The following is a 16,696-nucleotide window of genomic DNA, read 5'->3' as shown; positions in this document are numbered from 1 at the left end:
AATAAACAGATGCATGTTGGTTTATGTAGTGAGCCACAGAACATCTGGCTCTGCGCTGGATCCTGACAGCCAGGCATTTCTCCCAACCACGACCTGTGGGAAGCCAGTGGCCCAACGCTACTGGAAAAACCCTGAAGTGCTGGAGCAAGACTTAACCCAGAGTGAGACGAGAGGTTTCCTCAAGTATAAAACAAGCAAGGAAAAAAACGAAAAACGTGTGTGGGTATGACGCGGTACACATTGGCCACACAATTAGTAAGACGGCAACAGCTGTAGATATCGCGATTTTATAACCGTGCAGTAGCTACATCTACACAATATATTTTGTGTAGCACTATGTGGGTGTGGGTTATAGACACATACGTTTCCTATCTGTGATGATAATGGTGAGGATTCGATGAGATGTGGGAAATATAAATCGTCCATCCTATCTGAGATTGGGATCACGCTTCTCAGGTTGCTCGAGACAGTCACGAGTCCCTCTCCTCTCAGGAGCAGAGAAAGACACGCACGACGAAAAAACGGAGACTGAAGCACACAACAGCAAACTGTCTGGCCTCCTGCTCCAGGCCATAATTAATTTGAGATTTATTTTTATTGGAGAGCCCTAGTCTCGCCCGGCCTTAACCAAACAAAAGCATTATAGCTGCTTGAATGAAGCCAAATATTTCTGAGGTAAATCCCAAATTCTGCCAAACAGCAAAGACATACATTTTCACATTTATGTTAACATTTGGTAAACATTTATTAATATTAATAATTTTAAAAAGCACTTTTTACCCCCAAGAACTTGTCACTCAACAAAATGACAACTATAAAAAGCAAGCTGTGGAAGAATGGGCCTTATTTGTATGCATACCTTGAGTATTATACAGACACACTAAAATTAACTGAAAATAATAACCAAGGCATTTTATCTTTGATTGTAAGCTATAGCCCAACTCGACTGCTATGCGCGGCACTATTTATTATTCAGTGATGCTGGATTTCAAAGGGAAGGTTTTCGCTCAACATTCCTCCGTTGCTAATGTCTCGAAACAAATCGAGGACTGTTCGTGGGACTGTGAAACTGCAGCCCCTCTGTGGAGGAACACAAACTATAGCGTCTCCATGAAAAGCTCCCTTATGCAGGGGGCAATAAGTCTCCATAACATAACAACTCTGCTCTGGAAAGTATGCTGATTGTAAAGATATAATGAATGACTTTAGCAGGCACAATACTTCATTTTCATGGCTGTCTGTACGCAGTGCACTAAGCCTTTTGATACATTAAAGTTATGGCAGAGGCACTTGGCCATAAATAACCAAATAACCGTCAGTCACAAAAATAATTAATAGTGACAATATAACATAACTTAAGAAAGACCTAACATCATGTTAGTACCGAAAAGGAAACTAACATGAAATGCGTAAGTCAATTGGGGATAATCAATGTGGGCATGACGTCAGCACGGGTCTACTTTTTATTTAGTGGACCAATATCCCATGTCCGGATATTCCAACTCAGTAACAGCCAGAAAATTCTCTATGCGTCGGGCTTTTCGTTTTTTTTTTTCAAAAACAGATGTCTGCCATTTGCAATGTATACATTCTTTAGGAGCATGCAAGACAGAAAAATGCACCCCGTCAAATATAATGTGCAAAAAGAAATATCTCATAAGGTCGGAGATGGTCAGTCTATCCACAGTTTACAGTCTTAAATTTCATCATTGGCTTAATGAGACAGTACGCACTCCCGATGCCAAATACGTCAAGAGTGAATCAGGAAAACATCGTTTTTACATGTCATTGACCAAGCCAGTCACCAGTACAACTTGGAAGAGGAAAAAGGCAATTAAGAAGTTTCAATCTGTTTCCTCCCACATTACCTGCTCGTATTGACGATGTTGTCTTACCTTGACGTAAGACGAAGTGTCGGGGACGGTCTGAAACATTTTCATTGGACAGAGAGCCCGGGGTGATGTTCACTTCTCGGCCCCTTAAAAATAAACCCACAGGTCATTATAGAGAACATGCAGCAAAACGAACGAATAAACAAATAAATATAAACAACAATGGATAAATACAACGAAATAATAAATAGGCTATTATTATGCCTAGGCTACTAATAATAATTACTAGAGCAGGCGGCTAAAAAGAATTAAGCACTCGCTAAAACGCTATAAGGATTTTAACTTTATTTTCACATTCATCTGCTAAATTCGAAACATTTCGAAGGAAAACTATTTGAACAATTTCCTCAAGGCCCATTGCCATTGGAAAAGAAACGAATGCTTATCAGACCTTCATTCATTAACATCTGGGCCATCTCACAAATCTTCGCCAATCATTTCTACTTATTTAAGTTTCTGAATTACACGGATTCCCTCATATGAAAATATTTCCCCTTGGCGTGCCATTTTCTCACGAAATTGATTTGCTTCGCAGATTCTAAGAAATACATTTTTCATGCCCTAAAGTGATATTTTCACAAAACCCTTTTCCCGTCAACAGGGTTTGTTTACCTGCATTCTTTGTGTGTATCATAAATATAGCATGCGTAAAAACCTTTGGCAATAATTCGAATAGTTTGTTCCTTTTCACCAAGTTAATGCACATCCAGCCACAGAAAAATAAAAAATGTCACCTCTTGTTCATAAGCTTATAAATGGCACAGTTGAAAAGAGCTGCATTTATTCGTTAAAGAATTTGCTATACCTTTCATCCCTCCAGATGTCCAAAAATAATACTGGCTTCTGCTTCCAGATTGACTGTATAGGCCTTTCATTCAGTATATTATTGCTAAAGGTGGAGGTATAACAGTATTTTATAACGAATAAAAATGCATTGTTATTCATAATTATTATTTTTATTGTTAATAATCGATAATAATAATCAAAATAAATAAAACATATATTAAAAAGGTCCATTTATGAGGTAATGTAAGCAATCCCCCCCAAACCCCCCGTCACGTTCCTGCTAAGGTTAGCCACATATTGAAACACTTTTCACTTTAATAAGTGTAGCCTACTAAGTCTCGGGTGAAAGGGCACCTCGGGGACGATGTCTTTTGCCATTCCTTTAGTGTGCAATTACAGAAAAGACTGGCACTGTAGCATTGTTTAACTATTTCAGAGGCACCCTGATTGCCATATCAAAAAAGAGAGAAACTAAATCGAAACGAACGATCAAACTTCTCATAAATTGTTCTGCTTGGTGTAACAACAACTGACACATTCCCTACAAACACAGATTGTTTCCATTTATTGTCCACCGCATGCCATCCCTCTTTGGGGTGTGATCATTAAAGGCGACGATTTATCAATAGCATGGTTAAAAGAGTTAATAACCACTGCTGCCTATAGTCTAACAAAATTATGAAACACATTTAAAATTACGAAACACATTTTCATGTAGTAAAATGTATTTAAATCAAAGTCTATAGAGATAGCTATAAAATACAGTTTATACATTTAAAAGATCGAATAACGTACAGTTATGAGAAAAGGGGAGAACTATAGGGTATACATCACAGCAGCAAACCACAAATGATGGGAATTAAAACGCGTGTCTGTTATCGCGATAGGAAACGAGATGTCGTGAGTTATACACCTGAAGAAACCAACCGTAACGAATAAATCAGGGGTCTTATAATTCGCTCGATTTATATTCGCAGGGAATCTCTGCGTTAGACATCGGGCTCCTGAGGGCGAGAGCTGGGCTCGCCTCATAAACTTTCCCAAATGCATCCAATTTCTAAACGGTAAAAGAGCATAGAATTCCTCATCTGTTGCCAATTAAGTGACTGGAGGCTCAAGATGACTGTTAAATAACTGCGTCGTTTCTCTTACGAGGAGGACCATGGACATCTAGTGTTACATCTGAAGCGTACCTTAGCTTGTGTGTGCGTAACGCGTTGTCAACACACGCGGATCGAGCAAAGCAAAACTAAATGAAGAAGGAATTCAACGGAAACAAATCATTTGCCAATGAAATGCATGTGCGTTATTTCTGTAAATCATTTATTTTTATGCATTTTCAGACGCGTTTATCCAGTGCTTTTAACATGTTCTGTCAGCATGTGGTCCGTCGCAATATAACCTATGCATTTTCAATGCTCAAGCTAAAAGAATGCAAAAAAGCACAAGAATGGCAATAAGAAGAGAGACGATTATCCAGCGACATGAACAAATAAAGAGGAAATTACTGCAGGTTCAAGCGAGTCAACAAACGCTATGCATAGAGTAAGCTGCAAACGTTCTCTTAACAAGTTCAACTTCTGCAGCAGTTTTCCTTAAATATAGCATCCCTACTCACCTGTCCTGTTTCTGTCACTCGGTAAATTTCAATAGAACCGTTTCCAGTCTTAAATAATTAGTCCGGTCTATGAGAAAGTTGTTAACATGGATAAGTGTGAGTTATCTCGAGGAGGCGTGTGTGGAGGAGAGGAGGGATGTATGAATGGAAAAGCGAGACGGGAGAGCGGCGGCTCGCTGACCAATGAGCAAACACGAACTCACCCTTCAAGCAACTGCACATCCACTGAACCATGAAATAAGGGAAATCTAACTGAAATGAGAACAGCGCCATAAAAAAAGAAGGAGAGGGAAAACAAGCACAAACCCCTACTGCGTACATGGGGGACATCCGAATATCCTGTGCGTGCGTGCCTGCCTAAAACATTACAAATTTTGCGTATTGATATTTGAGCATATACAGCATGAAATAAATAAATAACTCAAGAACTTTGTAGTTTTGAGGAGCTATTTCACCTCCTTCAAGGCAGTGTAAAAATAAAGTTTTATTCGTGACGAGGTTGCGTGCCTTCCGTCAACTGACAAATGTATTTTTCCATTTGATGGCTCCCTAAGGATTACCATTAGGATGAACGCACTCAGTGGGCTCATGTCAGATCCACGCGTCTCTTTCCTGTTAGGTTGACCCTGCTCACTTCACTAACTTCATTTCCTCACACCGAAAACTCCTTCAAAGAGACAGCGCATTTACAGTGAGGAAAGCTGCTGGTGCGTGACGCTTGACGCTCAGCAAGGAACCAAACGCCTGATAAAGACGATAATTGATCTAACGTGAAGGAGGGACGATTATTTAATTTATGCCTTTATGAGTGTTTAATAGCTGTACATTTGATTGGTTAACATACATTAGTGTTCATATTACTGTGTTTGCATAAGTACTGAGCAATACTATGAACAGCAACACCAATTGAACAACTACGTTTAAAGTTCAATTCCAGGAATGGCTTATGAAATTTCTATACTTATTGCTAATGCATTTAACTATACAAATCAACATAGATAATGTAATAAACGTGTATAAGTTGCCAAAAGTTGCACAAGACCTTATAGCAATTTGTTTATTTCATTATGACTAATGTTACAGACCCAAAAACAATGTGACTTATTTAAAAAAAATCTTATTTACAGAAAAAATGCACCTGAATTGAGTAAACTTAAGTAAACTTTACAAACGAACAACACACCACTTCCATGTAAGATCACATAAATTCTTTTGAACAATAGTAGGAAACTGCCACCTTAGCCAGACAGGAAACACATCTAGCAACAACCATGCTATGTGGTATGTCGATGTATCATGTGTAAGATGTAAAATAGAACATACAATAATGCAGTCTTGCAACCAACATTTCTGCAGTGCTCTTTTAAATTTGTTGTGATTTTTTCTCAAATCTATTTTGTCTGAGTATATGCTCCTGGCATCTTACAGTTGGGCCGCAGGATAAATGACGCACTTCCATCCAAATTCCTCCTGGTGAGAGTGAAGGAACATAAACAACAGTGCGAGTTAGTTCTCAGAAACTGGATTTCTTTTCTTCCTTTGTCTTGCTTCTTTAAAGCTTTTACAGTAATCACATAAAGAAAGCAAATCTGAGGTCAATAATAAGTGAATAATCCTCCTGAGTGCTTGTGCAAGAACATTACATTTTAGACTGTATGTGTCCTTTATGTTATTTCTGTAAAACAAGGGCCAGATATGAACTTAATAATAGCTTTAGTAAAATATGCAGTATTTTCAGTATTTTTGACCAGTTTTTGCAGATGTGCCAATAAAGACATGCCAATAAAGACATTCATGTATACTCATTTTTCTGATTTAAAAAAAATATTGGCACTGGTTATAAGATTCTACAGTTTTTTTGTCAATAAATAAATAAATAAATTAACCAAGTGTATTTATTGTTTGAATAAGTTTATTTGTTTTTCCTATTTATTGATTTATAAAGACCCTGCTTAGTGTTTAGTGATACTATACTATTTTATACAAATAAGAGAGAATTAAAAATGCTTATAAATTATAGGTTACCTGAGCATTCATCACAACTCTCAATACAAGTAAAAGGAAACAAGAAATGATATCTGTTCTGCCCAAGTTATGAGTTATGACAACAAAATGTGAACGTGAGGCAGAGTATAGCTCAAAAAACGTGTCAGGTTAATATTACGACTGAAATGTAAAAATTAACACTTTATGACAGATTAACTCTTTACCACGTTCTTTATTGTACCTTTCAGGACTGATAATTTAGCACCGAAAGTAAAGATGGGTCTGAATTTCATCATAGAAAAAAACAAAGAGGGTAAAAATCAGGGTCAAATGTAACTGCCTCTCATGCGAGCTAGCATCTCACAAACAGAATTCCCGTCTAAGATCAACCCCTGTGGAAACTTATCTCAAAGTTCTAACTCCACCTCCTGGGACCTCTAATTTACATTTATATTTACGCTTTTTGCAGACGCTTTTATCGAAAGCGACTTACATTGCATTGTACTGTACATTTTTGTATCTAAGTATGTGCAATCCCTGGGATGGAACCCATGACCTTGGCGTTGCTATAGCGTCATGCTCTAACCACTTATATCAGGCTAATTAGGAATATGCAGAAACATACAGACGTGTCTGATTACATCGAGTATGTAGTAATGAAGGCTTGGGTCCTCCAGCATAATGTCTATTTATTTAACTGGAGAAGCAAGAGAGCAGCAGAGATGAAGAGGAGATGGAGATCGCTCATTTTCCACATCTCTTTGTTTTCTCAGGGGGAAAGGGTAAATGCGATGCCGGCACCAGTAAAGGCAGGGCAGAGCTCTTTTCACGCTAACCCTGTCAAGGCCCACACGCAACAGGATAAACCCAGGGGCTTTGGACAACTCAACCAAACTCGAGACAATCATACTCTAAGCAACTATTGCGATTTGTTAAATTTTTAAGAATCCAAAATCTGGCCTGCAAGAAGAAAGTTGTTAAAGAACTGAATTGTGTATAGATGCATAGGAACCTCTTTAAGCACCATATTTGCTGAACTTGACCTCTCTAGATTCATGGTTTGTAATATCAATTCACAGACAGATGAAACCAGACCTGGAAAAGAATCTCTGTGCAAACATTAGACCACTTATGCGTGTCAATAGAATTTGCGAAGGGAAATGAACCGCTGTGGTGCGTATGTAAGAGGGCATTTAGTAAGCTTAGGGAGATGGAGGTGCTGAACTTCGAATAGCAGTTATCCACGGCTGTAAATTCAATCCAAACGAAGCGATTGACCTCGTGCTGGTGCCATACATCTGGTTCAATCACATTCAGTGCTGTCTTTCTGACAGAAACGTTTAAGTTTAGATATACAGTATATTGCGCACAACGGCCACGTTCACACAACAGAATACAGATGTTAATGTTTTATTGATAACTCACAGAAATAAATGAGCTGTGTCATCCGAAGATATTATTACATCCTGTTGCTGTCTTCGGTCAGAGATGATCTCATCCATTTGAAGGTAGTAATGGGCGCTTTCGAAACAGGCTTCATGACGCTTCGATACCAGTATCAAGTCTTTTGTATCAAATCAGTGCTTCGAAGTGCGTATCAAACTGGTTAAGTCACCTGATTTTTAGCAAACAAGGCTTCATTACGTCATTACTGTTTCTAAACATTTCAAAACTCGACAACATTTCGCCACTAGGGGGTGTTGGACATTTATTGGATCTGTGTTCCTTAGGTATATGCAGAGCTGGGTAGTAACTGATTCCAAAAATCAAGTACTTGTAATTGAACTACGTTACATTTTCAGAGTGCAGTTACTATTTTATTGTTAAAGATTACATTACATAGATTACATTACATTTTCCTTTTTACTTTTTTGATAAGCCTACCACTTTAACTGTTAAGACAACCAACCAACCCACGATAGTAAGTCAGACATGTTTTTGTTTACAAGCATTTTTGTTCGCTATGTATTGTTTAAGAAAAATGTTAATCTTCACAACCTAGCAACAATAATGCTATGATTTGCACGATTAGTGCAAATCACAACATTCATTGCAAAACTGCATTAGTCATAAATCCCAATAGATTTGTGCAGCTGCATTTTCCATGCCCAGCATTCACAATATATTAACCTTTTTTCAATTTTTTTGTTCACAAAGGTAATACATGTGAAACATATTGATATATCTTCCATTGTTTAAATAGGATTTTGTATAAAATAATCACAAGCACAGGTGGGTGATACATTTAATCTTTCACAACTTGATTTTATTGTTTTGCAACTGTGTGCACCTGTCATTTATAATTCAGTTTTTCTGTTGTGAACATTTACGTTTGCTATTAGCAAACTGTTTTTAATGTGGCTATAGTATATGCAGGTATTTATAAATCTAAATTATGTAGACAAAATCTTATAGTTTAGATTATAAACTTATTGTCAGATTGCCGTCTGAATACTTTTTGCTTTGTCCATCACTGAATATTACATCCATTTAAATTGATTTGGTATCTACACTGGATATGTACACTGTAAGGCCTTTTTTTCTATTCTTTAACAATTTATTTGTTGTATTGCAATCATTCAGTATAATGGCATTTGACTAACTTCGAGTACTTCAAGTAATTTTATATAATTTTAATGTTTTTAAAATTTAACAAGAAAAGTATTGTGAACACATAAGAGATACACCAGGTAAAGATCAAACAGACACTTGTAAACAGATGTAATCAAAAAGTAGTCAGATTACATTACAAGAAATGTAACCTAAGGGATTATGTTATAGGCTACTGACTACAAATTTTGACATGTAGTTTGTAATCAGTAACTGATTAAAATTCCCAAGTAATCTATACCCAGCTCTGGGTATGTGTGTGATTCACAGTGACTAAAAATTCTGGGCATCTCATGCCCAGTAATTAAATAACACAATTTTTAAGCCCTCACATACTATAAAAAGCTATACAACATAATACAAAAATTAACAACAAATTTATTATTCTTTTTTTTTTGTAAAACATTTACAGCCGTTTTCAGAGTAGTAAAATGAGGGCTTCAGGGCATTTGTAAAGACCCAGCATGAAGGAAAGTATTTCCTACAAAGCATTACTGAAGTACATGGTTATGGTATAAGTAAATTGATGTAAAAAAAAAAAGAAGTAGGCTAAGTCCTTCAACAGCAGAGCAAATAAAATTTTTGATTAAAAATGTTTTCATGTAAAAATGTAAGACATTGTGGTTTGATTTCATTTATTAGGCCTATCTTCATTTTCACTGCCAAAATAGCCCATATCATTTACAATGAAGAGCCTAAAGTTTACAAAACCAAGCTTAAGCAGTTGTCAGACATATAGCTACTTAAAAATACAAAATTTTCAACTGTAAATTGCGGCACATTTGATTAAACTGTTTCAGTGTTTCACGAAGCCTCGCTCAGCCCACCACTATTTGTAAGATGCAGTTGGCCACACTCGGTTGTAATGCATTCAATACGGTAAATAACTTGCAGGGGTAAATTGCGCACCTCTTTTAGACCCGAGCTTGTTGTAAGCAAACTGAAGCGCAATGGTCGTCGCCATCTTTGATATTAGGTGTGTTTTTGATTGCGCATATCCCAAACGGCGACTTCAAAATACGGCGAGAGTGATAAAAAAGAACAGACTACAGGTGTTCCCAGCTAGGAAAAAACGGACTGATATCGGTTAGCCTTTAAAAAGAGAATGACCCACATTGATAAACTATTTACAATAAACACTGCAATATTTCATGAAAAAATAGGCATTGTATTTTTTTATTTCACTGGGACTTTAATAACCTTTCAAGCATTTTATTAGATTTTCTCTTTGTATATTTATAATTGAAACATTTTATACAGTATTTTATTATTATGTGTCTTGCTGTATTTGTCTGTTCTGGAAGCTTCAAGAACCAAAGAAAATTCCGTGTGCAATAAAGCTTGGCTAGGAGTTTTCTAATCTGTACACTGTTAGACTTTTCATTGTATTTTTGCGGTAAGTCACTGGCAGCACTATTGCCAGTGACTTACTGTAAGTGCCCCCTTACAGCAGCTTAACTGTATATGTACCTTACAGTAATATGACTGTACTGCAACTTCTTTTTACAGTATAATATCCATACTGTAATGTCATTGTACAGTATAAAACCCTTACCACAATTTGGCTTCACGGTATTATAACTCTACAGTAAGTTTACTGCAATTATAACTTGTTAAATAGTATTGTAAAATGCATTCCTTTATAATAATTTTACAATAATTGTATTTCATATTATTTTACAATATGTGCCACTAGCAGTACAAAATCTCTATGATTAGTTTACATGAATACTGTTAAATTTGATAAATTAAAAAAAGTGACATAAGTACATGTACAACAATATTTTTATTCAGTACATTATTATTTTTTACATCTATTAATAATGGCTTTTTGAACAATGTGATACAACAATGCCTGATGACAACTGATGAAATCATAACAATATAACAGTATCTTTAAGAATAATCTAACAATAGGTTGAACACCGTAATTGCAGCCAATATTTTGGTTCAAAATCTATTACAACAAAACACACCAGGATGATGTTAATGAGCCTACAGGCACAAAGCTCACAAGATCCATTCTAGGCTTGTCACTGTTCTGGCGTTGAACTGGCACCGGTTCATTGCTAGACAGATGATCTAAAGAGAAACAAAAAGAAAATGTGTGAGAAATGGTCATGGATTTTCTCTCATTTAAACTGTCGATGAACAGACAGGCTAACAGTTTATGCAACAGCATAAAATACAACAATCAAAATATTATTTTATTTTCTTCAAACCACCAACTTTATACAGTTTATACGATTAGTTGGAATATGAACCAAACTTGTGTTATTTGTTAAATCAGACAAAACATAGCACATTTTCTTTCTGTTAATATTTTTTACAATTTCACACAAATAAACTAATAAAAATAATTACGTGTGAAAAATAGAGTCTCACATGGATGATGTTTTTTTAGTTAGTGCCGCACTGGTTCCCTCGACCGAGAGCCACTGGATTTTTTACATAGACATTTGAAAGATTGCAAAAAATTTGATCTGTGATTAACAAAGGTTTGACACTTATATGCTTTGTCTATCAGGATAATCTTTACAAATTAACACCACATGTATGAATGAGATGTATAACATGTATAACACCACATATATGAAGCCTATCGCCAGAAATAAAAAGCTAACATGAAGATATCCGGGTACAGTAGTTGACAAATAAATCGTGTCCTATGGTGTGACATAGCAAAATTTAGAAAACAAACTTTTTACATAATTTGATGTTATTAATATTAATATTTATAATATAAAACAGCATAAGAGAGATTTATCTTCATTGTTAGTTTTTTCTTAATTTTTGCCATCACTCCATAGGATGCATTTGCATATTAATTTGCCAACTACCCATAAACAGACTATACCATGGTTGCTCAACATCAATGTCACCACCACCAAGCCTTCAAAAACACTTTCAAACTTAACGTCAAAAATAACGTGTTCCCTAATAAGTAAGTAAGGTAAAGCTTTAAACAATTGCGAGCTGGTGTGTTGTATGCCGTATAATAAGATGTGAAAATATTTACAGGTTTTGTTAACCATATACCTTATTTCATTTACCCCATTAAAAAAACCTTGAATTTGGGGCAATGGAACCAGAAGTGGTTCCATTGCCTGCATTAGAATTAGAATTTTAAAGTTTTAATTAATATTGCATATAGGAATTTATAGTCTGTTTAATATTTGACCTGTGTTTCTCTCTCCTTTATCTTAAATGTGTGCTTTCACTGTGCGTGCGTGTGTGTCTGTGTGTGTGTGGGGGGGAAGGGTAAACCCTACGGTATGGAGACAAAATGTCCCCACAAAGATGCAATATCCAAAATCCTTGTCCTTGAGGGGACATTTTTGGTCCCCATGAGGAAACAAGCTTATAAATCATACAGAATTAACTTTTTTGAAAATCTAAAAGAGCAGACAGTTGTGTGTGATTGTTAGGGTTAGGGGTAGGGAATATGATATACAGTTTGTACAGTATAAAAACCATTGCGTCTATGGAATGTCCCTATAAGACATGGAAACCCAACATGTGGTGTGTGTGTGTGTGTGCGTGTGTGCGTGTGTGCGTGCGCGTCCGTGTGTCTGCGCATCCGTTTGTGTGTCTATGTCTATGTGTGTTAGTACGTGTGCATATTGTGTGTGTGGAGTGTTTTGTATGTGGGTATGTCTGTCTTCTGTGTTTTGACCTTTTTCTTGTTTTTACAGGTATAACTTTAATTGTTTTGCTTATAGTCAATATCTCTCATGTACAGCTGCTTTGTAACAATGAAAATTGTAAAAAGCGCTATATAAATAAAGTTGAGTTGAGAGGTGAGTAGTTGTACTGTATATTCCTCTGCTTTCACAGTCCATGTCACAGAGTAGGCTTAAATGTCTTTGTTCCATTTAAAGCCACAATATGCAAGAATTTTGTTATGAAATATCCAAAAATCACTTGTACAGTGTGATATGTTTCATGCAGTTGTGTACTTACATTATCCCAAATGTTCCCAAGAATGTGAAAATCCAGAGAAATTCCTGTTTAAAATAATGGCCCGTCCCTTGTCTCCCTTGTATTTGTCACATATCAGTGACTTAATATCCGGTGCTCCGCACTACCCTCAGTTCCGGGTTGTAGAAACTACGGCAACACGCAAATGCAGAAGTGGTTCTACAGCATCTGGGATGCAGCATCTGTTGTTCTGTTATTAAGTATCACAATTATTCTTTGGCAAGTAAAGGAAACCCAAAAAAGCTTTTCTAAGTGGAGAGAGCTTCGCGACCAACTTGGACTCGACAGAGACAGGAAAGCAATTTTTTTTATTGTACACGAAATAACGTTACTCATGCACAGATTATTTGAATAGTTATGAATGCAGTTACCCTATTGAAATACAGTATATGTCGCACAAAAATATGTAGCCAGTAACGTTACTTGTAAATACTGTGGGTTCGTTCAAATTTACTTTTTAAACGACGACTGTATAAACACGTAAAACTGTGTAGCATTACGCTACCAAATCAATTGACAAAGTCCAATATCAGTACACGTTTCTTGCAAGCTAATTCCTTACAATGACATAAAATTAAATTCATTCATTACCTCACATGATGTGCGATTTACATACGCATCTGGATGGTGAAAACTACATGTCCCATAATTCCACTCTCCTACATAACGTCATTTAGCTTCGCCTTTTGTTGTTGTTTCGAAAGTGCACCATCTAGCGATCCAAATATTCCATATTGTGGCTTTAAGGCTCCTGTTTTTGAAAAAAAAATTGGGTACAAAAGCACGTGGTTATAGTTATGTGACTTTTTAATATTAGAATTTTTGTTGGGGATTGCCCCACTGAAGGCAAGTTTTGGATATTACTGACTGCCAGAACTCCGGTCAGTGGAGTCATCAGATGATTCGTTGCCTTTATTATGCAGCAAGACCACATAGGCTACACTTGTAAGCATCTGAGGTAGTTTCTGGAGACAATACAACAATGTACAAATGAATAAACAGTTTGAACACCACCAGTATCCACTCCTCCACATGTATATGACGTTAAATATGTAACGTCATATAAATGTATAAATACAGCAGCATAATACTGAGACATCACATTGTGTTAGTGATATGGACCTGTATTAATCACAAACAATATCTTATTTTATTATATGTAGCAGCAGATTACCGAAATAAAGTGCATAAACATTAGCCACTTAGACGCCCCAGCGGATTTAAACCGATCGTGAAAACATGATTAAAGCACTCATTTGGAGCGTCTAAAATCGCGAAACGTAGACACACAAACCCTGATATTACATGTAGCAATGCCTGAATGATTTTATGGTTGTCATAAACATATAAGCATAATTAATTATCTCATTAATTTATCTGATGGTTAACCGCTACAGAGACATCAGAGCCAGTGGTGAATAAAGAAGCACTTGCCGTGGTGAGGCTGCGTTGGGCGGAGTACATGAGCTCTGAGCGCCCGGTGACTGTCTGGAGCTCATATCTCCGAATTCGTCCAAACAATTATTTTTTTTTAAAGACGCTATATCTTTATTAACCGACTGCAGATTTGAACTTTAAAACATGCATTCTCGCCTAAAATGTCTTAAAACGGCATTTTGTGACAAAATAACAGTAATATCATACTTTTGGCAGTTTTACTGCTCCACTGCATGTTAAATTTGGGAAATATGTCTCTAATTTCTCTATTTCTGTAAATTCCCAAAATACAGTATGTCACTGTAAATTACAATGTTACGTCATAAAAATACTCATAATGCAATGTATATTACAGAAATTAACAGCAAAAAAAATTATAGTATTTTACTGGGCATTTTGTAGTAAGTAACTGTAAAAATTACACCAAAAAATATGTAATACAAAACTCATAAAACTGGTAATATGGGTCAGTTGTATATTTGTGTTTAATATTGCCACAAATCCCTTAAACTATATGGTAACTGTACCCATAAACATGGCTAACTTGCATGTTTGTGCTGTAGATCACATACCTTCTGAGGACCAACTACATGTCATTAAACGTAAGTAGGCCTTTGTATAGATCTCTAAGAAAATAACAATGGTTTTTATCATAGTTTTTTTTGGGTGGATTTGTATTACTATAGTTTAACTACAAATGCATAGTTAAACTATGGCTACTGTAGATAAGCCATACATTTGTGGCTGTTATGGTTTTACAGTAACTCCAGAGCATCACTACTCAGATGAAATAAAATCCCTCAGAGGAACGCAGCAAATCCAGGCATGTGACTGCACACCTCGCCTGAAAAACTTTACAATCATCTCTCCTCCATAAATCCCCTGACCACTCATCATTCAGCAAGCTTTTAGCGGGCCCTTAAAGGAAAGCAACGAGTGAAATGAATCCGCTGTCACCTCTCATTTCTGTCCGCGGCCCGGCACTGTGAGAGAGCGCGTTGTTCCCGGAGAAGTGGGACGGGACTCTCCGGTTTAGCGTGCCGTGCTCTATTTCTCAGGCATTTGCTTTGAGATCCCCCCCTTCCCCTACCAGACGTGTCTGACAGCCTGAACTCGACGTGAGCCGCTCACCAGACTACAAAACTCATTCATCTGTGGCCTCCGACGGTCAAATCTGGATCCAATAAAGCATACTATTGATCCCTTGTCTCACTCAAGCTTGCACTGTCGGTTCCTCACCACTAGGGGGTTCTCTGAACCAGGTTTGAGACGTAATCGTGCAGTGAGCTGCTGCTTTATGTGTGTGTTAATAGGTGATATTATTAAAACCAGAGACAACTGTTTTGAAATGGGTTCCATGAGTCAGATATAGAGGCCTAACTCGCATAGGCCTATATCTAATATTGGGTACAGTGACACAAGCACATGTGGAACAAGGTTTTCATCGCTCTCCATGACATCTGGTCACATCTCAGCCCGCGAGCAGGTTTATTTCATGTCCATTCATACCAATACAAAAAGTAAAGGGGATGAAAATGAACAGATGCATATGTTAATATGCACTTGCAGATTAAACATCTGGCCATATTTTAAACCCTAAAATAAACATGATTTTTCTAAAAAAGGAAAACAGTTCTGACATCAAAAGATTGTTTAATTTCCAGCTCAGTAATCTAACATACGCACATTTATGACTGTGACTCCTTTGAACAAAAGGTCAGATTTCCTCAGTTCCATTAAACATTCCATGGAAATTCCCAGTTTGTGTTGGGATAATATGAGTCATCAGGTGTTGCACAAACTAGTACAGTCCATGCCAACGTGAGTGCATGCTTTCATTAGAATAGGGAGACATGCTTTCATTACAATATGGAGACACGCCAAATACCAAACAATATTAAATTTGTGCACATTTTCAGATTGTTTTTACCTCAAATAACTGTTACACTAATAATACATTTGGTGATGAAAAAAAAGTGTATTTAATTGTTGAATAGTATAAAAATAGAGGCATTGTCACTAGTGGCTTTGGACTGTTGTATCCCACTAGTCAGACAGCAGCTAATGTTTGTCTGTGTATGCAGGTATTTGTTGCAGCTGGCAAACAGAAACAGATCCAGTCACATGTTTGTCTGGTGAGTGAGAGGATTTACTGATCATTTTTTGAGGAAAAACGCTCAAAGCAAATAGAAGTGCAACATGACATGGGGTGTCTATCTAAAAAGATAGAGCCAACTTAAAAAAAAGAAAAGAAAGAAAAAGGGAGAGACAGGGAGTTGGGCTTAAACTGTGCATGTGTGATGCGGGCTGCTGCTCTAAACGCCCTGTCAAAAACCACAACATTCTTCTAAAACATACACAGATTAACATGGTCTTCTGTATGGTT

At 36.7% G+C, this 16,696-nt stretch overlaps 1 protein-coding gene across 5 annotated transcripts in view; it reads right to left on the bottom strand.

The window, feature by feature from the left end:
- Positions 1-4,476, bottom strand: part of fli1 (Fli-1 proto-oncogene, ETS transcription factor) — a 32,418-nt gene extending 27,942 nt beyond the window's left edge. For 2 of the 5 annotated variants that reach the window (XM_057348488.1, XM_057348483.1), the window contains exons 1-2: positions 4,297-4,476; positions 1,869-1,978 (exon numbers count right to left, since the gene is read on the bottom strand). In XM_057348488.1, the coding sequence (XP_057204471.1) occupies positions 1,869-1,940 (72 nt within the window). In that variant the 5' untranslated portion in view covers positions 1,941-1,978; positions 4,297-4,476. The remainder of the gene's footprint in view (positions 1-1,868; positions 1,979-4,296) is intronic. The other 3 variants (XM_057348482.1, XM_057348485.1, XM_057348484.1) reach the window with 3 other exon arrangements.
- Positions 4,477-16,696: the final 12,220 nt, after the last annotated feature.

Source organism: Triplophysa rosa, linkage group LG12, assembly GCF_024868665.1.
Source record: "Triplophysa rosa linkage group LG12, Trosa_1v2, whole genome shotgun sequence".
Taxonomy (NCBI): domain Eukaryota; kingdom Metazoa; phylum Chordata; class Actinopteri; order Cypriniformes; family Nemacheilidae; genus Triplophysa; species Triplophysa rosa.
The sequence above is the reverse complement of the archived record's forward strand: the minus strand, read 5'-3'. Positions and strand labels throughout refer to the sequence as shown.